Below are 25,582 nucleotides of genomic sequence, written 5' to 3' on the forward strand. Positions count from 1 at the left end.
GGAATTGAGTTCCCAGAAGTATCTGCATCAAACATTTCAAGAAAATTAAAAACAAACAACCCCCCCACCCACATCAAAAATCCACCAACTAAACTATGTTGGATGAATGAAGTGGATTCAATCCAGTGCCTCAGTACTCACCAAGACATGACAGCAAATGCACAGAATGTAAGCTCTAACTTGCCTGGCTTCATTTAGATTAACCGAAGTACTCTTGTTTACGGAGGTAATTTTTTCTGCTTATGCATAAACAATAGACAGATAAGCTTTATAAACCTGAAATGCAGCAAATTCTTTGGGTTTTGTTTACAAGTTAGAAAAAAAAAAACATACCCATCAGTCCTTCTTAGACAGAACAGCCCCATGAATTACTGTTCTTGGAGAGAAAAAAACTCCAAGAACAGTCCAAAAAGTGGCCCCAGTTGGAGGCTAATGAAGCTCACCCTCCGCAGTGAGGTGTGAGGAGGAGAGAGGCTGCCCTCCAGTGTTCAGTTTCCACACACCAGTACAAGTGCAAGGGATGGGTTTTCTGCTCTTGGGCTGCAGAGATACACTCATGGAGTGGGAAACCCCTATGTGAAAGGCACATTAATGATGAACACAGATTTAACTTGGCTTCTTCCCCCTCCTATTTACTAATTTAATTGGGCTGGTTTGGATTTAACATTAGGTACCACAGACACAATGATTTATTGAGATGTAAATTATTTTCACTTATTTCCAGGAGACTCCTAAAAATGTCATTGTTTCTAAAGGAGGGAGAAATCATTAATAGACACAGTCATGTAACTTCTGCAAACTGTCAGAGCTCTGGTGAACTATTTGCAATATAGTTAGTGGCTGCAGGTATGGGATGTTTTGGTCACTACTGAGACACCATGTTATTATTGTACATTATTATGAATGCATTATCTGAAAACAGATTCAGACTGTCTAAAACAAAAAATCCCAAGCCAGAAAATTTCATAAAACTCAGGAGAGAACAGGTTACTACTAAACTATTAAATGGAAAACACATTTTTCTGCATCCCAAGACTGTTAATAATATCTGCCCTCCATGCTTTTGGGCCTAAAAATAGACAACCACTATTCATCAGGAAGCCAAAATTTATCCAAATAATCTTCTCCCTGCATTCCTTCTCCCCATATTCTAAGTGGATGGGCTGGATCCCAATTCCACTTCAGTTAGTGAAGTGGATCTCCACTCTACAGCTCAAAACCTAAAATCAAAGCTCATACATTATTCTGGTTTTGACTGATTTTAGCAGCTTATCATACAGGCTGATGTGTCACATTATTTTATTTCAAGAATTTCATCAATTACACGTCTAAGACTCAAAAACTGCCAACAAACTGACTAGTTTAAGGCACCATAATCAACTTTTTAGCAGACTTAAACTGAAGATAAATAAATAACTGTTATATTAACACAAATACAGTCATGTATGGTTTCAGGGTATGTACACATATCGAAGGGGACACAGTAACAGCAGTATCAGGAGTTAAACCTCTATGTTCTTTAACAGAGATTCAATTCAGCACCAGTCAGCTGTCACAAGTCTACTATGATTTTAGACAAAGTTCTGTGATTTTACAGATACAAAACTATTAGCTATGCATATTCATATACCTAAACCCTTCTGGAAAATGAGCTACTCCCACTCCAATAGCTCACAACAGCTTCATATATTCAAGGTTCCTTTCTTTTTAAAAGCCAGATGGACACTCTTCACAGAAAAATCCTTAAAAATAAAGACCTAACAAACATTTAAATAAGAAAATTACTATTCTCTTTTTTCACTTTAATTCTTTTATAAAGCAAGGTCTTCCGGAGTCACAGTTACAAAAGATTTTAAGAGGTTTCATGATGCAGCACAATTAAATGACTGGGAAAGACATCAGAATAGGAATTCTAAATTTCCAAACCAACTTGTTACTATAAACTCTCTCCTTTGATTTCCCATAGAATACAACAGTGAAGAGTGAGTGCGCTTTGCTCAGTAAACTTCCAGTAGGTGAGAAGAAATGTCCAGTCCTGTTTGTTTCAATGCCATACATGCATTCACCTTTAATCAGCAGCGCTTAGGAACTCAGAAAAGCGGCATACATCTTGTAGGGTCACACTCTGAATCAACAGCAGAGGAGAACAAGGAGCAGAAAAAATCCAGGGAGCCCTATGGCTCTTCAGGCAGCAGGGCACAGTCCTGCTGGGTCATCCAGCTGGACCAGAGTCAGCCTGAGTGCAGGAACACACTGCATTAAAGCACTCTTCTCTCCTGCACCTCCCTGCTGCTCTTCATCCTGCCTTTCTCACGATATAGCACAGGACAAGATCCCTCCCTCTCATCCCAATAAATACAGAAGTAACTGCAGCCAGAAGCAGAAAATGTGTTCCACAACTACTTTTAAAAACAGATTGGTAAAAAGCTGGCTCCCTCAGCAGGCAGAACAGCACACATACACATAACTCTAATTCAATAGCTCTGAACACAAGACACACACAGAATTTTCTGGAAGGACTGACCATCCAACACATTTGTGTTCATTGGGTTATTAGGCAGGACAGAACTAAGGCATATACTCATACCTACCAAAGCAAATTATGTGAAATTTTTGACTCACCAGCAAGCATCTCTCATCTAACTGAAGACTACTGTAACAGCATCCAAAACATCAATATTGACTTTTCTGATACAATCATACATGAAAACCAATAATAAATCTTTTCAAAAAGCAGAGGATACTGAAGGGAACAGGAAAGAAATAGTTTCAAAGGGGAAAAAATCATCAAAGGGCTAATTTGTTTTTCAAAATCTGCTGAAGTTAACAAAAGAAAGACCCTGTCTGACCAAAAAGGAAAACTTAAAAAGGGAAAACATAACTTGTAGAAAAGTAATGTTGAGGTGGCAAAATATCAAGAGGCCCATATTGTGTCCCCAAAAACAAAAAGGTAGAAGCAGTTTTCATAATACAGATACAGGCAGAAAACCTCATCTTTAGTCCACTACAAACATGCATGCTGGTCTCAAGTTTACCTACCAGTCTGGTACTGTGTGCCAATCAGTGAATATTCCACCTGTACACTGAGCACCACATTCAATGAGATGACCTGCAAGGCTGGGAAAATGGCATTAAAGTAACTAAGTAAAATACAAAAGATAAATTTTTACAAATTCGGCTTTAAAATACAATGGAAATAGAGCTAAATTAAAAACATGCCATTTTCCTCCACAAGTATCTAACACAATTATGAATTATACATTAAGCATAAAAAGGGATCCTGAAACATGAATACACTGTTTAAAGGGCAAATTTTTGCAAGAATTTTCTTACACTAAATGAATATCTAGAAGATTACCTCACACCTAAAACCAAGTTCTCCTAGTCATTTCAAATCTTGATCTAAAATTCAGTATCTTAGCAGTCTGCACTGTATGTAACTAAACAGACAAAGACCAATTTTAAATGAAGAGACAAAAAAATTCACCTCTGCATATTATGTACTTACTACACTGTATTATAATTATGTATTACTATTTTCAAATTTTGATTGTGATAGTCCATAACTATTTAACAGAATTATGGGGAAAATCTTCATTTCCATCATCCCTCAGTGGAGCCTGAATGAATTTCTCTCCACATTTTTCCTCAAGCAGAAGTTCAAGAACAGTAACACTAGAGTTTGCTCAGGCTAAGTAACCACTCTTCATAATGAGAACTTCAATTCAGATAAATTATGCACAACATTAAATTAGGAGGAGTAATTCTAGTCCATTCTGAAACACATCCCTAACCTTAGGACTACAACAAGGATTTGTAAATGGGAGCACGACACTGAGCTTCAACAAAACCATACCAGGATGCTGCCTTCTCACCAAACCTGCTTTTGTGCATCTTTCAGAACAAGCCTGTGACCAACCCAATTATCAACAGTGGCAGCCAGACAGAAAAACCTGGGAATCAGTGGCCCATAGTATAAGATTTCATCTCTCAACACAAAATGAACAGCAAGAGAAAGTTAAGCTGTTAAATAAAATCTTTCAACCCTTTCTTTCTTTTCTTATTTTAAGCTGGTTCCAGAATGAAGTTTCTATAATTTCAATACCAAGTGAGAGTAGTAAGTAAGCATTGAAAAAACTCAAAACCTAACAAAAACATGCAAATAAATTAATGCAGTGATAATATGAAAAATTAGTACGTGCTGAAAATGACCTTGACATTATGATATGAAATATAGATTTACCCCATTTCTTCTTATATCATTTACCTTCCTGCAGCTAGCAAGTCATAGTCATCCCTATTCCAGCCAAACTAGAAGAAAAACAAAAATATTTTAAATGCACATAAGTTTCATACGGTACAAAAAACTGCACACAGTATGTTCATTGCTTTGAGTAACAATGCATTGGATATATTTTAAATCTAAATAACAATAGCTGGCAGGCACTGTACATGGATTTGAGTTCCTATACAGCAAATCAGCAAAAAAAAAACTTCTGACATGCTCCAGTTTTGCTCCTATTGATACACCACAACAAATTTAAACTCTGAAAGTCATACCCTCTTCCAAAAAACTGGATGGGCAACACCCTTATTACTTAAAAGTGCACAACCTACAGGTTTAAAAGTATAGTACCTATCTTGTGTCACCTGGACAAACCACTAGGTGTCTTCAATTTCTGAAAATTATCAGTTCCTGGAGTACTACCAGTCACCCTCAAAAACTGGAAGTATGCTTTCTGTTTAATTAGAAATTTTAGCTAGAGTCTTTTCCCTGAGTTCAACCCGCAAGCAATACAGTAATTGTTTCTTATTCAGCACTTTGCAGAAATCTTCCTAAAACCTTTCCCACATAAATTAGATAAGGTCTCTCTGGAGTAGGTAATACACACTGACAGTTGTTATTTTGAGAACATAAACAACTAGGAATAAATAAGAAGTCATAATGGAAATCATAAATGGAAAATTAATTAGGCAATGTTTGACATGCATGAAGTCAAAAGAGTATGATGTCTTAGAAAGAATGTTTTTAACTGGACACATAGTCTATTTTTTTAAATACACACCAAAAGAAAGCTTCTATATTTGACCATGTGTGATCCTTCACAAAAATTAATGCAAACCCATTAAAAATACTTCAGAAAATGATATACTATGCCAGGATAATTTTTGAATTTCAAGGACTTTCCAAAATGCTGCATTGAAACTTGACTACTTTAAACAAAACCGCTTACCCACTGAACAAAATACCCCAATGTTTTACACCACCTCACATGCTACTCCCCAACCAGAGTGAGCTCTACTATTGACAAAAATCCAAAACAAATGGTAAGAGTTAAATATTGGTGAAAGAGGCTAAGACTTCCTGAACTTCACCTGGGCTTTCTAGTTCAATGGTAAAAATTAACAAGTTAACAAATATGCCTGCTATCAATTTAGGAGAAGCGGAAGCTGACACTTTTCATGCATGTAAGAAAAAAAAATACAGATGCTCACAATTTTTATTTAGTATCTACATTTTCATAAGGGACAAAAATTGTCTGACAACTGCTGAATATTCACTCACATTTGTTCATTAGCATTTGGAAATTAACTTGTACTTACAGAATGAATGAGTGGTCCCAATACGATCCCGCTGTCGACACATCTGCCTGTCACAACAATATCAGCTCCAAGGTCTAGAGCTCTGCTTATTGGTCTGGCTCTAAAAATGACAAAACACAGCAGTAAGTACTTTCATTTTTTAAAGCATCAGATCCCTGACACACACAGGCTAAAAAAACACTTAAAAATTGCATAAGAAATCAATAAAATCTACTACAACAACAAACCTGTGGTTAGGTATGTACATCAAGAGTATTTGAAAGAGCAGTCATCAGGGCACTATCAAATTCAGGTACCTAAATAACATAACTGGAACACTTCCCTTAATGTCCACAGAAACTTTCTTGGATAAAGTGCAGAGTGGGACATTTCTAAATAAATTACAGAAAAGAGTGCTTTTCAGAGATTCATTAACCATTTAATTTTCAGTGTGTATAAAATGCATAAAGATGAACATTCTTCAGGGACAAAACCTGGTGACCTAGCCCTCCAATTTTAAACCTTTCAGGTCAATTACCTAAGTGATTTAAGAACTCACAATATTGTCCAACTTCAAGAGCACTGTGCAAGAATGGGATCACCAGGACCATCAACTGGAAGAGATGTATATGACCGCTGTCTCATTTCTCAGTCATCTCCCTTTACTAGGCCTGATTCACACTGATTCATCTGAAGTGGATGGTGACAATGAATATGCAGCTTCACAAAGAGGTAGCTAGAATACCTGCATTCACAGACTTATGGAAACCCTAAGCACCATAAAGGAGGGAAGGGAGATCTTTCAAAACAAGTGACCATCCTGAAAAACTGGTTTCCAAAATTTCAAGAGTACAAAGTCTGACAGAGTTCAGCACAACATAACAGAACCTCCTACAGCACTGACCACATCCCAGTACTTGAATTCCCTGTTTGCACTTCTCCAGTGACAACACAATAAACTACTCCACTCTGCAACAGAATACTCAGCATATGAAAAAGCACTTTCGCAATTGTTATAATTGAACTAACACTGTTTGGGCGTCAACTAAAACCTGATAATTCAGATGGTGTACTGCTAAGAAGTCATAACTTACAATGTTATAACTAAAACTTACTTACAAGTTACAAACCAATTTTTTTCGGGTTGCCTGAATAATTCAAAGGTGAACCTCATCTACTAAGTAGTTCTAACTGCAAAGCAAAATAAATTCCTGTATTCAATGTGTTAAAATTAGTTGTTCATAATAAATACACCTTGCTAAAATAACTCACCCAAGATACACATTCATGCTGTGAATATTCTCTGGAAATTGTTTGCCACTCTCTAAATCGGTGATACCAGCTCCTTTTAAGTTCTCTTTCTGTTAGAAAACAAACAGAACACAAGCTGTGACTATTTTGAAGTTTCTACTGTTAGCCTCTCATTAGTCTCAAACAACAGATCCACATCATAGCAACTCTAAGCCAAGTATTAACAATACTGATCAGTTGAATGGCTAAAAGCCTTAGATACACTTTTAATCACAACTTTTCCAGCATGCAGAAAATAAGGTAGTCTTTAAAGAATGTAATGTTCATTTATTCATGACCAACAACAATGATATGGTGTATTTCCTAGGCTTTAAACGGTGTTTAATTGCTCTAGGACTAAACAAATCAAACCCTGCACTCAGAAATGTATCTGCCACATCAGCAATGGTGTCATGGCCAGAGAACAAGCTTAATCCTGGAGCTTCATATGGTACTTAGAATAAGCTGTGTTTCCAGAAAAGTAGGGGCAAGGGGAGGGTGTGGTTTTGACCACGAATTAGGCATTAGCTTGGCAATCCAGTGGATTGAGGGGACAGTGAATACATAGACACAACACCCATGTAAACTGTAAATACTAATTTACAGGTGGGATCTCTAGTGTGGGGAAAAAAACCCCAAACTTCCACTCTGAACTAATTTGGTATTCTAAATGACTGAAATCCTCCAAACCACAAGTAACATTTACCATGTTTCATGTATCAACAGTAGAAGCTGTCTGTAGACCATAAAAGCTGTGTCTTTTTGTTTCTCTAGGTTAAGTACTGGCAACAGCACAGAAAACAATGGATTTCAGATCAGACATGTCCATAACAAGCTCAAATAACAAGCACTGTTGTACCAGTAATGAAATTCTGGCCCACAGACAGTAATTTCAGCAGGGCAGAAGTGTCTTAAAAGGAAGTCCAAGCACCACACATAACTTGTAAATAAGGAATCTTACTTGACAATCTTCCACATTCAAGAGGTAACAGATCCTATGCAGATAAATAATTTTCCAAGTTACAGGCAGAGATTTAACCACAGTGCAAACCTCTCCTCTCTTAACTACTATTATGTACAAACTCTTTTCCCAGTACCTTTTCAGGTATGGCCAACATTTTTTTGCAGATTTCATAGATAAAGTGTAATTCTCTAAATAAAAAAAAAAAAATCCATGTATTTAATATTTAATTTTTTTTTTATATTTGAACTTCAATCCTCTCACTTAACATTACTTTACAGACTGTAAACTCATTACTTAAAACCAGAAAACCAACTATCTATAAACAAAGTACCATCAGGAAATGCCTGTAAACCACTAAAAAAGCTAGAAGGGATAAACATTTGAATGTGTGGTAGCTACACCACATTCAGAAGAATTAACTGGCATGATTACCTAGTTAGACAGAAGCAGTAAATAACTGCATGTAATAGCTTCTCCTGAAGAGCACACAGGCCTTACAGCAGATGCACATTTTGCTTCAAAAAGCTAAACAGAAGATGCAGAACCGTATAAAATTCACCCCCACTGTACAGCGAACAGCAGATGTGCCAAGAATTATATTTATGAACTAAAAGAACCTAGAAGGTTATGAAGAACAATGCTTCTGATAGTATAAGACTGGTGCACAGAGACACACAAGGTTTCTTTGGGACAGTAAATGCCATCTTCATGCTATACAGACTTGAGCTACTAAGGTGTAAAACACAGTGAAATACCTCACTCATCAGATCATCGCCAGCAACAACAGCTATTTTCAAATCAACATCTGCTTTCTTTGCCACCTCCTGAAGGGCAGCTGCACAAGCAAGTGGATTAATTCCACCAGCATTACTGACAACACGAACACCTAACAGAAAAAAAAACAAAGGCAAATAAAGTTCAGCAGCATCAATCACCTGTACTTTAAAAGGGTGCTGGAGCATAAGCAAGCTATCATCTTTGCAAGGTAACAGACATTCAGTCAAGCAAAATACAAAAACTACATTAAAATAAAACCACATTTAACCTGTCAAAGGATCAGAATAAGCCAGTACAAAATTGTTTAGAGAAAAATAACCCCTATAGATACTTCTCATCTATCCTTTATGAATGGAAGGAGCAAGTGACCAGAAAGACACACATAATGAGGCAGACAGACACCATCAAACACCTCCGGCAGAACAGCAATAGACACTGTGAAGCTTTGCTAATGTAAACAAACAAAAAAAAACAGTGGAAAATCATATTGTAGAACTATGTAATCATATTGTACAACTATGTGGGAATTTTGAAAAGCTTAAAATACCTTGAAAACATCTAGCTCTCACATTTTAAAAAAATCTGTAAAGCAATCTACTATTCACAGATTGAAGCTGTAGTAAGAAATACATGGAAATATACGTATGTATTTGCAATTGTAACAAATACCTTAAATCAACCCAATTTCACCATCAGACCTGTACTCCACATCAATTACAATGGGATTTTTCATAGAATTCTAGAATAGTTTGGATTAGAAGGACCTTAGAAATCACCTAGGTCTAAGTCCCCTGTTATGGGCAAGGTTATTCGGGACTCCATCCATCCTGGCCCTTAACACTTCCAGGGATGGGGCACTCACAACTTCTCCAGACAACCTGCTCCAGTGCCTCACCACCCTCACAGCAAAGAGCTTCTTCCTAGCGTCCAATCTAAATCTACCCCAGCTTACGGCTATGCCCCCTTCTTCTATCACTACATATCCTTGTAAAAAGTCCAACTCTCTTGCAAGCCCCCTTTAGCTACTGCAAGGTGCTGTAAGATCTTCCCAGAGCCTTCTCTTCTCCAGACTGAACAGCCCCAACTCTATCAGCCTGCTTTTCTAAGCAGGTGTACTGAATTAACACAGAAACTCGTGCAAGGAGTAGCATACCTTTCCTGTGAATATCGTTTATATAGGGAGCCATGGCAGTGGAGACAAAATCCGGAGTGTAACCTAAAACCTGAAATAATTAAGAGCTGTAACTATTTCTTATAGGTAGGTCAACCCAGCCCCTCTCCTTGGTTAACACAGAAAACAGCGAAGAACCACTACGTCCCAAATAATACCATCATTTGGGTAACGATGGGAAACGACACGAACACATTCACCAGATGAAACTGAACAGATGAAAATAAATACATGCGAATAAAAAGTATACTCAAGAAGCCGTGTCCCCGTGACCATCTATGCCTTAAACAGGTTTCGGGCGCGATTTGTGCTGAAGGAGAGCTTGGAGGTCGCAAAGTACCGGAGCGCACCCGCCCCGGCCGAGCCCGGCACGCTGGGGCCGGACACCGGCTCTACTTACGGGAGAGCGGGCCTTGGCGGCCGTCAGCAGCGACATGGTGATCTCGGAGAGGTAATCGAAGACGAGGAAATCCAGCTTCCCTCCGTACAGCAGCTGCGGCACTGCCGGGGCAGGCAAGAAGGCACCATCAGCTGGGGGCACCCCCGGTGCCCACCCCTAGCCCCGGAGCCGGCCCCGCCCGGGCGTGCGGCGGCGGCCCCGGCCCGGCCGCTTGCGCAACGGGGCTCTCCATGGCGCTGGGGCCGCCGCCCGCCGGGCTGACCCCGGTCCTCGCCGCCCCGCCGGGTCTCCGGGCCGCCCCCCGAGCAGCCGCTGCCGCCCCACCGCCCACCTGCGACCGCCGTGTCCCCCCAGAAGCCCGAGGCGCAGCCGATGCGCACCGCGGCGCCCGCCGGGGGCTCGCAGCCCGCGCTGCGCCGGCGGCTCCAGCGGGGCGGGTGGGCGGCGGCCCCCAGGAGCCGCGGGCCCCGCAGCGCCAGCAGCGCGGCGCAGCTCATGGTGCGGGCAGCGGGAGCGCGGGCACCGCCCCGGCTGAGGCGCCCGACACAGGCTGGGGAGGAGCTGGGGCCTGCGGAGGCGATTGGGAAAAGGGGCGGGAGAAAGTTCATAAATCCCGGGTGCGCGGGCGAGAGCCGTAGGAAGTGTACGGCTGCTGCTCGGTGTACTCATTGCGCCAGTCAGCTGTAGGGCAGCGATGGGTCCGGGCCCAGGCGTATCCGAACGAGGCCTCTCCGGCTCGGGCTGTGCCCGGCCCCGTGCTGGACAGGGTCGGTGGCGGGGCTGTCGCATCCCCAGGAGCTGCGGGCCTGGCGAGAGCAGCCGTGTCACTCCGAAGCGTGTGGCGGAGTGTCGGGGAAAGCCTCGGCAGGGGAACCCCCGTCATGAGGCTCGGGATAACGCCAGAAGCGTGTCAGATAGTCCGGTTACGGAGTACTTATGAAACCTTTTCCTCCTCGCCTAAATACAAAATGTGTTTATTAAAGATTAAGACTTTCTCTGTGGGAGTGCACGTCTCTGTTCTGACATAAAGAGTTTCTCAGGTCCTGGACTGAATTTCTAGTCTGTGGACGTGAGGAAAGTGTCACCAAGCCAGGAAATTCCCTCGTGTATAAGGAGGAACGATTTCCTGGTGTCTGAGCCGATGCTGTCTTTGGATATCTGCACAGAGAGCTGATCGTGTACGGGTGCTCCAGAGCCAATCCTCCGTGTCCGGCATCAACGAGGCTGCTCTGGCACAGCAACAGCTTGGCCTTCCCTAACAAGTACGCTTCTATTCCAAATGGATTTTAATTATATCTTGCAAATGATACAATAACCTTTGCAATAACCAATAACACTTTGCAAGAGTGATGAAAAGTAAAACGTTTGGTGTAACACTGACAATGCTAAGTACGTGGTGATGATGAGAGGGGGTTTACTGATGTAAACCACAGCCGTGTTGAAAATAAATAAGTACTTCTGGAAATTGTCTATAAGACAATTCCAGTTAGACTATTTTCAAATTGTGATTAGAAATAGTACAGTTGAGAGAAGATAGGAAATAATCATGCTCTGATCTCAGAATTTGGTTCTTTATTTAGCAAGATACAATGTTTTCCTATGGCAAAGAAGGGCTATAAAACACCATTTTATGTTCTCAGTGCCTGAGTGATGAACAATTCCTGTCCTAATCTATTAAAGAGGCAGAACCAAGGAGGTCATAAAGAAAAAAAAATTGGTTCCCTATACAGATTTTTATTATTACACTATGAAAGTATTTCATTATGATGTTGAAAATTTGCAAGTTTTGAGTACCTATAAAGTAGTAAACATGCAAATAATCACAGTAGGGGAGGAAAACCAGCAAGTGGTTAATGCATATTCACCTCTAGGTAATTTATGTATATTTGACTCTAGAGAGCTTTGTCCTAAATATATATTTATTGTAGCTCCTTAAAGTCAACTTTGAAGCAAGAATCGGAAAGAGCACCATCTGGTACAAAATACATGGCTACCCGTATAAACATAAAGGCAGATGCTTTCTGTAAATAAACTTCAAAGTGTCTTCCACGTGTGTTTGATGCAGAATGCATTGCAGTCACATGCCAACATATTGCAGCATGGCAGGAGACGTGGCTAATCCTCTGCAAGTCATGCAATCCTCTCAAACCCTGGGGTGAAATTCAAGTGTGGTTTGCCTTGGCTGGGACACGATTTCCAACGTGCTGCAGTCCTGCCTTCTGTGCTTGAACCCATCCAGGATAAATGCCAGTCCCTGATAAAGAGAATCACTGGTTACCCATGGATGCAAGTCAAGGTTCCACTGGAATGGGTTGGGGCACGTTTTCATGCTGCAAAGCTGAACTCGTGGGTGTGAGCAGGGCTGGCTGCTGAGGCCAAGGGCCCGGAGGCCGGTAGGTGGCTGTGTCTGACCACTGTCCGCACCCTCCTCGCCTAAAAACAATCCCTGGCCCCAAAAACAGCCTACTGCTCCCTGCAGCCAGCATCCTTTGTGCCCTTCTGCCTCTCTGGATCAACCAGGCATTTTATCTACGTTAAGAAATAAATATTCGCATGCATGTGTGTACCTTGGTGAAAACGCCTTGGAGTCTAGAAGGTGCTTTTTTATTTTGTCTTCTCTCAGGTATTTTCAGAGCATGGATTTTGACAGCCACTGCTCATGGTTCAGGGGAAGAACTGGATCTTGCTTTGTCAGAAACCATTCCAAGGTCCTTAAGGAAACTTAAATACAATTTTAGCAAATTTGTATATGGATGTTGACAGCTGTGTCAGACAATTAATATCCAACATATATTTAATACTAAGACACACCCATTAGTTAATGTCCCAAAAACACAAGGAAAGGATTTAGGATCGTTTCCATTATTTGCAATGGTGCAGTGAAGTGATAAAGAGATCAAAGCCTGTATTCTCTTGATTCCCCCAGTAGGGAGGGGTTTGACAGCTGGCTTGCAAGCAAAGCTGAGTTAATAGAAGAAATAACAATTGATGATTTTTGAATATATCTATAGTAAAGAAAAAGACAAGGCTGTTAGCATAGAAACACATTAGAAAAAAATACATGTAAAAATTAATGAAAATTTTTGTAAACTAAATTATGTGTATAAGTAAATGTGTATACATTAAATTTATAAATGTGTATATATTAAATTTCTGTAAAACTTTTGCCAATTATATTAACGTTAATTGCTTTGCACCAATAAATATAAGTTATTATAATATAATTAATGACTTAAAATCACACTTTGTTAAAAGTATATAAGCTAGAAAACATGCAGATTAAAAACTTTTTTCTTCTTAAACCCTAATCACGTGTGTGTATGTCACATCCAACCTAACAATAACACCCCAGCGAATGTGTTTCTTACTCAACTTAACTTGTCCTTAAATAAGTACACTGCTTAATAAGCTTATTGAGATTCCAGAAAAATCATCCATTTTTCTGAGAGAGTAATTTATTCACTACCTCTATCCCCTCAATTTCAGAAATTATTTTCTTAAAATATACTGAATTTTCATTACCATCATCGTTCCATCCCGAGCAGTAATGATCAGCTCAGAGCCCATTATTTTACACCTGAGGTTAGGATTGTTAGTGGTTCTTTTCCAGGTAGGCTTGGGAAGCAATGCTCTGTGATGGTCAAGTCTTTATTTTGAGCTTTTTTTTGAGATGATTTAAGAGATTTTAGGAACAGTTTATTGCTTTTTGAGAACACCAGATGGCACTGTGTGGTTGTCGGTGAGGCCCAAAAGAAACCACTGTAACAAACCTGTGTGAATTCATAGGCAGGAGGTGCTAGTAAAGTCTTGACTGTATTTGTGACCTGTGTAGGGCATTTGGGTCAACAATAAAAGCTGTCACAACTCACTCACGTGATAGGAACCCATTGCTTAATGTAATTTTTTAAAGAATAAGCCAGAATTCCTCTCATGATTTGTGAGAAGAAAGCAAGAGAAAGAAAAATCTTCTGGCTTTATTTTTTATGCCAGAGAAAGAAAAAGACTACAGATTAAAACAAGAAGAATAAAGAAGATTTTTTTTTTCTGCTTATGATTTACATATAGAAAAATCTGAGATTCTCTTTCCTTCAGTGACCCTAAATACTTATATTTACATTTAATCAGCTATTGATGTTTCAAACATAAGCCCGTGCTTCTCTTCCTGTAAAGAGATTGATGCACCAGCATGGAGCACAGGTAATGTGTAAGAGAACTGTGGAATTCATTCTTCTGCTTCCATCATCCTGAATTAATGGCATTCAAGCCTAATCCTGGAAGTCAGAGAGGACAACACAGAGTGCATTTTTCCAAAACAAATACACTTTCCATTATATTTCTACGATTTCTCTGACAGTCAGGCTTTCTCTGATTGTGTAAAAAGTACAAACAAAGTATTTTCCAGAGGTTTATTGTGAAATACATTACATTTTTGCTGTATTTTCTTTAATGGTATTGTCAAAAGATTCCTGTCCAAGCTAGCAATATCAGCCTATATGTTTGATTATTGAAGTAGACTCTGTTTAGTTTATTGAGGCTCTGTCCCCTCAACTAATTACAAAATACTCAGCAAATATTTGAATTTACTACTTATCTCATTCCCTCAAATTAGTGCATCTCTCTGTTTAACAAATAAGTTCACTGTTCTTGCCCTCAAGGTAAAGCATACACTGCAATCTCTCTTCTGAAGACAGTCTGAATACCAACCTTTTCTAAGTGAATCAACAGCTGAAAACAGTTTCTGTAGATCAGTAAAGGCAGAGAATTTACTATATTGCATCAAATACCCCTAAATAAGCTCAAAAATTATGTTTCACTGAACATGGTTTAGGGCTTTGTAGGAGATTTTTAGAATTTCAATGTATAACATCATGTACTACAGGATGTTAGTACTGTAGTAACTAACTAACATTCTGAAAAATGTTAGTTACTAACTAACTAACTAACTAACAGAAAAACCTCAGTTATGACAAAACAGCAGAATGAGTTATCTTCTGAACCATCCTGACTCCATTCCTTTATATCACATTATTTTTTTCAGATATAAGATCACTCTTAATACCTTAAGATTTGAAAGAAGTTTGAATAAAATCTTTAATGCATCAAATTAGGCAAGCAGAACTGACTAAACAGAAACACAATAGGATTTTTCAAAAATGAGATACTAGCTCATTCAAACCATCAAATATCTGACCTATAGATATGAGGTGTCTTCAGAACTATTATGATGATTAGGTGTCTGGATTTTTGGCCCTTTAATTTTAACATATTTATTTAAATTTGTTTGTAGTGGTATTTAATTCAAAATAAAAACTATGTATTAAAGCAATAATCCTTGGTTATCCTTTGCAAAAAAACAAAGCATCTTTTTTGTTATTAAAAGTGCTGATATGAACAGTCATGAATCACTGTAACTTCCATGTTTTGATTTAAGAAAATACATTAGCCTGTAGGTATTAAAGAATACACTCTAAAGTGCATATTCCCAGTGTGGAGGCAGCAAAATACCCCATAATTTCTTTCCAAAATGAAAGGTCATGCCTGACATGAAGTACATACATTTCTTACTGTTTTTCACTCAGTTTTCAAAGAAACAATTATTTCCAGCCAGTATTTGAGCAAAGTACCTGTACTGGTGTCACAAGTGTAAAGAAATTAAAGGCTCTCCCTTGCACAGCAACTGATTTTGTTTACTCATTTCACTTCAGGAAGGGTGAGGAAGAAATGTGCTGCACAGAGTGGACTATGCAATTGGAAAAAAAATGTTGTTATTTACCTTTCGCCCACATTTTGAAAATTGAAAGAGAAAGATAAGTTTCAAAACTTCTTTTTCATTTTCACTTTAGTGCATTTGGCTTTCTCACCCACCATTGGTACAGCTTTGCTACGAGGCAGCTTTTTAGTTGTCTCTAGTTCTCATCCTAATTATCACACTTATTGATTGACCTAGAAAAGGGGATTTTGCCCACTAATCTGTTTAGTAATGCAAGCAGGGTGATACATGTTGGTGATAAATAGCAATTTTTCATAATTTAGCATTTGGTATTTTTCAATATTTATTTCTTTTTAAATAGGAAAGATATCTTCTGGAGCATCTAAAAAAATGCAAGTTCATTTCAATTCCATTGAACGCTTTCAGTCAAATAGTAATAAAAGCCCATTGGAAATCTTAAAACTCATCACTAAACATTTCTAAAATGTTGTAGACTGATTTCTTAGGTTACATGCTTAAGGCAAGTAAGTATAAGCTTAAAAAACAGATGTTTTTCCAAGGCAGCCATAAGGATATTCTGATATTCAGGAACTAATTTACAGACACAAACGTGTTTGTTTTTCTGAGGAAAGGTTTTCTATGAATGACGGGCAGGTGTTGGCTAGCGTCCCTAGTGGCTGACAAAAAATGCTAATCAATACTGAGTTGAAGAAAGCTCTTTCAAACAAATAATGATTTTTACTCTCTCCTCAAAAATAAATTGCAGGAAAAGAGTACACTGAGTTTGAGAACTCTTCCTTCCATCTGTGCTGCCAGGAATTGTTCCTCATCTGTTACCAAACCAGCAATCAGACTTACTGGAAAGAAAACACTGACCAGAAAATCAACTTGGCTAAATTAGGCTGGACACATCTGAGGGTACAATTAGGTCTCTGGCACACTGGTTTGGTAAGTGGGTCAGTTGTTTTGCAACCAGGACCCACCAAGACAAAATGGTATGTAGAAGAGGAAAAACACCACATAGTCATTCCACTAAGAATATGTATTGCTTTCAACTTAATTAAAAGTAGGACTAAGATCTTTCTAAGTAATGAAAGGTGTAATAACAGAAGAAAAGAAAAAAGAAGCAAACGTATGAATTGATTAATTATTCATGACCATGTAATCAGTAAAGCAAACAAAAATTTCCTGAGGTTTAAATATTTACATCTTCTGCTGAGAAGTACCACGGTTGTAATGACAAATACAGGTAAGCAACACTTATAATTGCAGTGTGCAAATATTTGGTAATCATTGAGGCAATGTTGAAAATTGACTCCTTCATGAATGTAAATATGATAATTTTGTGTAACATAAGCATCTGACTGCAAACTCAGTTTTTCTATTCCTAAGCCATTTGTAAGAATAATGATCCTTTTGTTTTTCCCACCAATTAGACATTTACCTTGAACATTGAAACTCAATTTATACATTGTGATTATGTCATTATAGCCATTCTCATGCTTTAACTGTAAAATCTTGGGGGTTTTAACTCAAAATGAACTAGGCTTTTACTGCCAGAGTTCACTGTTGTCATCTTCTCTGAAATTCTTGCCTAGGAACACAAGACAGTTTTTTTTTTCATTTTCTGCTACCAAATAGTCTTCTGATAGAGTTTCAAGCCTATATGTGCTACTTCTAACGACAAAAAGGAAAGATGTGTTCTTTATTCTGTCAGAGGATGAGGGATACCTGAATTGTGCTACGTGGTTCACCTATTGCCTCACAAACAGTACGTGCAGTGTACATCTGTGTTCAAGCTGTTACTTAACAAAGTTCATACCAGTAGCCCACTCATGCTCTCTTGTCACATCTAAGGGAGTCCTGCTGGTGCACAGCTTCTGGAATGGTATCTCTAGGACACTGTGGACACTTGTGTCATGAGCTGCAAAGATGAAGCAAAGCAAGCTCGGTGTATGAGCAGCAGTGACAAAGAGGTTCAGCCATGGTTTCCTCAGTCCATGTTAACAGCACCAGTGAAGCAACAGTAAAAAACACAATAGCAGATTGACTTCTATCCAGTCCTATTTACCTTATTTTCACACTTTAGGAAACAGAAGTGACTCTGTAAAAGGTGGAAACGTCCTATTTGTATCAGTAAGGTCAACAAGAGCTCATTCTGCACATAGCTCTTGAAGGGAATTAATAGCAGATTTGGAAAGACAAACCTTTAGCATCGATCATCCTTTGGAAAAGACTTTTGGCAGCCTGGCGACTAACTCACTGGTCATCAGTGCAGTTACTGGAAAGCTGACACTCAGGCACAATGCTTCAGCCTCACTTGTGTCACATCAGATTGATTTTTAGCATCCTAAACACTCACATTTCCTTCTGGCAATATGTAGGTGGATCTCTGAACTTGATGGGAGCCTTCTGTTTGATCCAATTTGACCAGATTGAAAGAGGATATAGAGGTCAGGAACTCTCCATGTTTCAGGGCATAATCATACCTAATTTTCTAATAATCTGGTTCCTATATAATGCTTTTTTCCCCTTTTTAAAATCCCTATTAAGCCAAGTTGAAGAATTGATCCTGCTGTACAGAGGCAAAGTCATTTGCCTGAAATCACAAAGCTGACCCCAGTAACAACAGATCTATCCCTGAGCCCCATTCTCACCATTCTTCTCATCATCTGGTCAAACGTGTAATGGACTCAAAAGCCTCATTCAACACTGCCTTATCGCACATTGTGCTGTACAGGCACAAAATCAGACTTTCTCTGCAGAAGCCATAGTTCGGACATTGGGTCTGGGTCATGAGTGGAAGGGTGTTAATGCTCCCAATACAGAGAGCATGCAAAAGGACATACTAAAGTAATTTGCTGGAACAAAGCCCATGGCAGAAGACAGGGCTTGTCAGCACTCTTGTAGCAGTATTGAAGAAGGCAGATACCAACAACATTAGCTCTCCAGCAAGGAAGCATTGACCAAAGTCATTGGAATGGACTCACTCTGTTGAAGGATAGGGAACATTCATTGCCTGTGAGAAATACCACAGACTTCTTTTCTGGATATGCCACTGCCCAATGACTTCACACCTTTCTCTGCCTCAGTTTTGTCATCTACAGAACTGGGAAAATGGTGTTGAGTCTCTTTGCAAAACATGTAGAGATCTGTGGTGGGAAAGACCTACTTAATCCCAAATATCATTTGTTGTTAGGCAATTGATAGTTGGTACAGATAATTCAGATTGCTGCTGTGGCTTTTCCCTGTGCTGTTAGAGTGAAACCTCTGCCAGCCCCTGTTACAAAACGATGTGTGAGTTTGACGATGTTTGTGATGAGATGTAGCGTCTCCATGCCTTGCCTCACCTTACTACCTCCCCTGAGACCTGGCTGGAGCAGCGATCAGGCGACTAAGCGCAAAGCGGGTTCTGAAAATGGGAGGAGCGTATGTGCAAATTCTGGGAATCCACCTCAGATCCCTACCCCACCTCTTCCCACCACCTCCCAGAGCCCGCCCCCAGCTTCAGCCTGCTGCCTTAAACTGCTGCCCCCCTGCGCTGGGCTGGGCATTCTCGGCTGCTGACTGCACAAGTGGCGCGGGTGGGACAGACACGATGGGGCTGAGGCTGTGCAGCTGGGCTCCCCTGGGCGCGCTCCTCTCCCTGCTCCTGTCCACCAGCGTGGCGGTAAGTGAAGGGACAGCCTGGAGGAAACTGCGTGCCAGCGCAGAAAGGGGTCTTGGAGAAAATCCACTAAAACCAGCCCTCTTTTCTTCTCTTCAGTACATTGCTACCAGAGAAAACTGCTGCATACTGGATGACAGATTTGTAAGTATCTGAACAATTTTCTTTTATCTTAAGAATGTAACTAAAGCTTTTCTATGCTGATTATTAACCAGTGTTATCACTTGAACCCCATCATTGTTTTCTGCGCTTATTAAGTGTGCTTTGCTTAAACCTGTCATTTGCTGGTAGCAGTATATGCTTGGTAAAAGTGGATGAAAGCACATATCCAGCAGATGCTACAATAATGGCATGCACTGTTTTCTTGCTGTGTGCATGTAGTGTCTCTGAAAATTCAAAGTCTGCTGCTAATGCCTGCCCTTTTTTATCCTTTATCATTTGTGCCAGCAGTGACTGAAAGTTCCTCTGCCCACACGTTCTGCTCTGCTTGCTTTGCCCCTGAAACACTGACAGCTGTGTCCCTTTACTCCTTAGGGTAGCTTCTGCCCAACAACTTGTGGCATTGCAGATTTCTTTGCTAAATACCATGCCATTGTGGATAATGACCTGCTGGAAATGGAGAGAATTTTGCAGCGTGTTTCTAATGCCACAGTAACAGCAAACGAAGTGATCCAACACATCCAAGACCTCTATCCTTCAGAAAAGCAGATATTACCAAGTGAGCATATAAAAATAAGTACACAACTGAAAAATATTATTTATGCGGTTTTCTTTTTTCAATTTTCCTAACTACAATTATTTTGTACCTTTTCTGTTTTACAGATGCACTTGATGATTACACTCAGAGGTCCAGGAAAATAATTGAAGAAATTGTCAGATATGAAAAGACTATATTGTCTCATGAAACTACTATACAGTAGGTATCTTCCACTTCTTTTATCAGTGACAATTCAAATTGTTTTCTTTCTGTTCTTTTGTCAAGTGCCAAAAAGCCTCTCCCAGAAAGGTTTTTTGTGCTCTTGAGGACAGTTCTGCCCACACTGGCATTAGTAGCTACCTAGCAAGACACAGAAGGATCATGAGGATCTGATACTGAATTCTCTGCTCACCTGGACAAACTGTTAATTGTGCAAGAAGTACAAGATAAGAATTGCCATGAAGCCTGGCAATATTTTTATTTATGTTTCCCCTGCTGTGCCAGCTCTCCCTAAATTTTTTTTCATGACCTTTGGAGGTCATGAGTTTTTGCTGTAAAGCAGAGCATGTGGAGTGTTTGTGCAATCATTTACTCTGGCCAATTTTGTTGCATACATCCATGAAAATTAGCTCAGTTACCTAGTTCTAAATCATAAGTAACTATAAACTTAGTGATAGTCTTTTATAAGTAAACATTGGAAATAGAATTGAAAACATCATTAATCTTACTAAATCTTAAGGATATGTTTTTTGACAGACCTCTGCTTCTATGACATTATGTCAAAAATTTTCTTAGGCATTCTGACACTTTCAGCAGTTTATTTAGAGTACTTATGCTTTACAAATACATCCATAATTGAAGAGGAGTTTATTCTTTACATCAGGAGAGGAAAGTAAAACTTTCCATAGAGTTATATTAATACATTAATTACTGGTTAGAGTTTTGCTGGTTAGAGTCAAGTTTTGCATATGGTTAAGTTTTGTATGAGGTTAAGCCTGTGCTTTCCCATTTTGCCTTTCCTTAACTCTGAATACCAGTGCTGAGAGAGGCACCCCATTTTACAGGGATGCATTAGATCCATGAGGCATGTGTCTGGGGGAATGAATGGGAATTACAAATTCCCAAACAGCAGGTACAACAATCCGTTTTTGTGTCTCTCTGTCCAGACAGTTGACAGACACACATATAATGAACGGCAACAGGATCACAGAGCTGAAACAGAAGATTGCCCAGCTTGAGTCACTCTGTCAGGAGCCGTGCAAGGACCGGGCTGAAATTTACGAGACAACTGGAAGAGGTGTGCAGAATGTTCCCTCTATGGTGCAGGGTTAATTCACTACGAGTGCTGCTGCTTGGCATCACAGCAATGATTTGCTTGGAATCTTGTGGGTCATAGACTTCTGCAAAGATACATAAAATTGCACATTATAAAACCAGTCAGTACACATTAGATGATCTGCAGGCAAGGATTCAAATGGAACTTAGTTCTTGCTTGGCCTTTTTGGCCAAAATGTGTGCTAAACACGAGGGACATGACTAGAGTTTCCATGGACCTGGGACTAAGAGAAGATGACTCACCAGATTTCTACTAAGCCATGTGGAAAAAAAATTAATTATTCCATTAGGACCAGAATTAACTTTCTTTGTTGCTGTGGTAATCAATGCAATGACTATGTTTTACACTGCTTAAACTCTACATGAGACTAAATTCATCTTCACCTTACACAAGTCCTGTGACCCTCAGTAGGGTTTTTTATGGCAATGACATTGAATTATGTGGACTCAGTAGCTTAATTTGCAACAATGCTATTTAGATAAGTTGCATTTCTTTCACTAAAAAAGTTAAAATATAAAATAAATGTAAGGATAGAATTGTAGCTTGATTGAAAATGATCTTTGGAATATCTTAACTTCAGATTGTCAAGACATTGCAAATAAGGGTGCAAGGAAAAGTGGACTGTACTTTATCAAGCCTCAGAGAGCCAAGCAGTCATTCCTAGTCTACTGTGAGATTGACTCATATGGCAATGGCTGGACAGTACTACAAAGGGTATGTCACTTATGTATTATTGCTGTAAACAACCTTTTTGCATGAGTACTGGTTTTATTTACCTACATATGATACATATCTTTTTGACTGAGGTTTTTATTTTTGTTTTTGGTATTCGTGGTTTATTTCTCCAGAGACTGGATGGGAGCGAAGACTTCAGTAAAAATTGGGTTCAGTACAAGGAAGGATTTGGACATCTGTCTCCAGATGACACCACTGAGTTCTGGCTGGGCAATGAAAAGATGCATTTAATAACTACACAGTCCACTCTGCCATACACCTTACGAATAGAGCTGGAGGACTGGAGTGGCAAAAAAAGGTATTTGCTTATTTTGCTTCTGAGAATGACAGCTTAAAACCTCCTGCTCCCACTGCTGCATCAGTTTGTACTGACAAAAGGTTGCTCCTAAAAATTTATGAACTCTTAGACCAGATAACATGTGCATGGAACTGCTTTGGCTCCTGAGCTTACAGCTGTGACATCAGTCACTGGGTGTTGCAGTCACATGGGCCTGTCATAAGGCCACATGCTGTCAGCACTCATTTATTAGGCAGAAAGAATCTGTTTCTTCTCTCCAAGTTTCTTTGTCTTACATATCTTATGGACTACATATATACGTGTGTGCGTGTGTGTCTCTGTGTGTGTTGATAATGTAGATATTTCATACATCACTAAAGACTAGTAATCAGAAAATATGTCGGGTACTGGAGCACAAAAGTTGATCGGATGTGTGTCACTGAACTGAGGCCCACAGTCACATAAAAACAATTCGTTCTGAAATGCTAGGATGCAATAAATGCCTTTTCTGCAGTTTTAGCGCTGATGCATTTTTCACTTGTGCATGTGCTGGGAATGCAGCATGCCCATGTTGAGCCCTGCCCTCTGTTCCCAGCACTGCTGACTACGCTGTGTTCAGAGTGGGGAGTGAAGAGGACAAGTACAGACTGACCTATGCCTACTTCATCGGGGGTGATGCCGGGGATGCCTTCGATGGATTCAATTTTGGGGATGACCCAAGTGATAAATCCTACACCTACCACAATGGCATGCGGTTCAGTACCCACGACAATGACAATGATAACTATGAAGGCAACTGTGCTGAGCAGGATGGATCTGGGTGGTGGATGAATAGATGTCATGCTGGCCACCTCAATGGCAAATATTATGTAGGTAAGGTGTCTTCTGAGTGCTTATATCCAGGACACCACATTTCAGTGACAAAGGAAAATGAGTCACGTTTGTAGAGTACACTTTGCCTTCTGGGTTTTCCAAAGCTGGCATAGTCCGTTCTTTGCAATAATTGTTAACACCAGTGGTAGGAATTTGTTACTGCTCTCCGTTCCAAAGTGGGATAATCAATCCTGAGAGAAACAAAATAGGGGGAGAAAGAGGGTGAACAGAGTCTGTTAGATCACCCAGGGGAGCCATGGAGGTGTCAGGACCAGAAAAATGTATGGGCACTATTTTAGAAAGCTATCAACTGTTTTGCTCCAACTGTTGTTTCCTAGGTGGTGTGTACACATCAGAAGATGCTGGTCCTGCTGGATTTGACAATGGCATTATCTGGGCAACCTGGCGTGACCGGTGGTACTCCATGAAGAAATCTGCCATGAAAATCATTCCATTCAACAGACTGTCAGTGGATGGACAGCAGCACAGCTTAGGCAATGTCAAACAGGTTCGACCACAGGGCCAAGGAGATATTTAAAATTAACACAGACCATTTTAATAATAATTGAAACACTTCAGTAATAATTTCAAATAGTGAGCATGGACAGCTGAAGTTAAGCCTGCTGCATCTTAGAGAAGCTGGCTTTTTTTATCATTTTGTCACAGTAGTAGTAGTCACATTAGTACTTTAATTTTAGTGCACCTTCTTCATTACTGTTTCTTTTAATAGATAGATAAATGAATAATCTCATGATCAAGAATAATCCCTTGCTTTTGTGTATATTAAAAGCTGCTTTTTTAATTTCCAACTAATATAACTATGTATGGACACTATCAACATGTCATCATAGCCTTAGGTACTTCTTTCATTAGAAGAACATTAAAATACTCTTTTTTTTCTGTTTTAGGTTGGAGATGCATAAAGAATGATTTGAAAAAGACCATGCTGAACAAGAAAAGCAAATCTTTTCTAAGACACTGAACTTAACAAACATTACACAGTTCAGTTTTGACTACAAAGCAGCATTGACTGTAAGATACCCAAACCTGCCCGTTCCCTGAGCAGTGCTTACCTTTGCTGATGGTTGTTTGTTTTTTTTCTTATTCTCAATAAATTTTTGATTATTACAAAAAGGCCTGAGTTTGTTATCTGTGGTCTACAGCTGGCCAAGCAAGGCAATGAAAACTTTTGATAGGTGGATCAAACCTACTTGATTCAGTCATTCCTGAATTTCACACCAGCAGTTCCTGCTCTTTGTTTAGACTGATGTGTTCAACCTATTTCTCCATAAATGTGACAAGTATCCATAAGTTTTCAAGTTTTCTAATAAAGTTGTTTGGTGACATAGATCAAAGTACATAGCAAGTTGAAAGTAGCCTACTTTACTGCTGAAGACTATTTAACTTAGGTTACCACAAAGTAATGAATACATTTTTAGTTGGGATGTGCTAGGTAATATCAATGACCAAGAAAAGGTATTTTATTCCAGACCATACACATTAACAAGTTTGTCAAATTTTACTCGGAGTAAGTTTCATTTCCTATATGACACATAGTAGTACATAGTACACAAATATTTAAAAATTACTTCAATGTATTCAGTGCCATGCAACCAAGAAATATTAAAATTTGCAGCAGAAATTGATTGCATTTTACTTGCATTTTCTTTCTCTGGATCTGATAATAATTTCCCATGTAATCCACATCAGCAAATCCACAGCACAGGTCACGACCAACAAAGTGCTGTCTGAATGTACCTCCTCAAAATCCGATGAGTGCATTTGAGGGATGCGTTAGCCAACCAAATTAGGTTTGTGAGTAAATTGCTCAACAAAAGATATTCCCAGAGCTAGAAACTATAACTATCTCAAGCTGATGCATTAAGTAAAATAGGAAGTGTATCCTAGTCTATATATTTTTAGCTACTTATGAAAGACCAGAAGTTTGCCTGGTACCTTTAAATAGCACATTCAAGTGCTTTATTTTAGAGACAGGAGGACATTGCAGTGATAAAAGAGACCTTACAATCAGTTCATGCTGCCTCAGCAATTTTCCAGTTTTGTTGCCCAGATGCCTCCTGAGGCTGGTGCTGAGCATCTTT

At 39.4% G+C, this 25,582-nt stretch overlaps 2 protein-coding genes across 4 annotated transcripts in view; one reads left to right on the forward strand and one right to left on the reverse strand.

Annotated features, from left to right (window-relative positions):
• LOC135446667 (uncharacterized) overlaps positions 1-10,704 on the reverse strand; it is a 57,458-nt gene extending 46,754 nt beyond the window's left edge. For all 3 annotated transcript variants that reach the window (XM_064710806.1, XM_064710805.1, XM_064710807.1), the window contains exons 1-8: positions 10,517-10,704; positions 10,186-10,286; positions 9,768-9,837; positions 8,593-8,723; positions 6,856-6,944; positions 5,605-5,704; positions 4,268-4,311; positions 3,040-3,117 (exon numbers count right to left, since the gene is read on the reverse strand). In XM_064710806.1, coding sequence (XP_064566876.1) covers positions 3,040-3,117; positions 4,268-4,311; positions 5,605-5,704; positions 6,856-6,944; positions 8,593-8,723; positions 9,768-9,837; positions 10,186-10,286; positions 10,517-10,682 — 779 coding nt within the window. In that variant the 5' untranslated portion in view covers positions 10,683-10,704. The remainder of the gene's footprint in view (positions 1-3,039; positions 3,118-4,267; positions 4,312-5,604; positions 5,705-6,855; positions 6,945-8,592; positions 8,724-9,767; positions 9,838-10,185; positions 10,287-10,516) is intronic.
• An 8,634-nt stretch (positions 10,705-19,338) lies between these two features.
• On the forward strand, positions 19,339-24,836 carry FGG (fibrinogen gamma chain). Its single transcript, XM_064712252.1, has 10 exons — positions 19,339-19,565; positions 19,662-19,706; positions 20,097-20,280; positions 20,385-20,478; positions 21,426-21,556; positions 22,176-22,309; positions 22,444-22,628; positions 23,203-23,480; positions 23,819-23,988; positions 24,389-24,836. The coding sequence occupies exons 1-10, from the start codon at positions 19,494-19,496 to the stop codon at positions 24,401-24,403; spliced, it is 1,308 nt and encodes a 435-aa protein (XP_064568322.1). The 5' UTR covers positions 19,339-19,493; the 3' UTR covers positions 24,404-24,836.
• Positions 24,837-25,582: the final 746 nt, after the last annotated feature.

Source organism: Zonotrichia leucophrys, chromosome 4, assembly GCF_028769735.1.
Source record: "Zonotrichia leucophrys gambelii isolate GWCS_2022_RI chromosome 4, RI_Zleu_2.0, whole genome shotgun sequence".
Taxonomy (NCBI): domain Eukaryota; kingdom Metazoa; phylum Chordata; class Aves; order Passeriformes; family Passerellidae; genus Zonotrichia; species Zonotrichia leucophrys.

Excerpts from the sequence above, each read along its gene's own strand:
- FGG (XM_064712252.1), top strand. The coding sequence starts at position 19,494 with ATGGGGCTGAGGCTGTGCAGCTGGGCTCCCCTGGGCGCGCTCCTCTCC. Across the intron at positions 19,566-19,661 it reads TCCTGTCCACCAGCGTGGCG|TACATTGCTACCAGAGAAAA; the intron begins GTAAGTGAAGGG and ends TCTTCTCTTCAG. Across the intron at positions 19,707-20,096 it reads GCATACTGGATGACAGATTT|GGTAGCTTCTGCCCAACAAC; the intron begins GTAAGTATCTGA and ends TTTACTCCTTAG.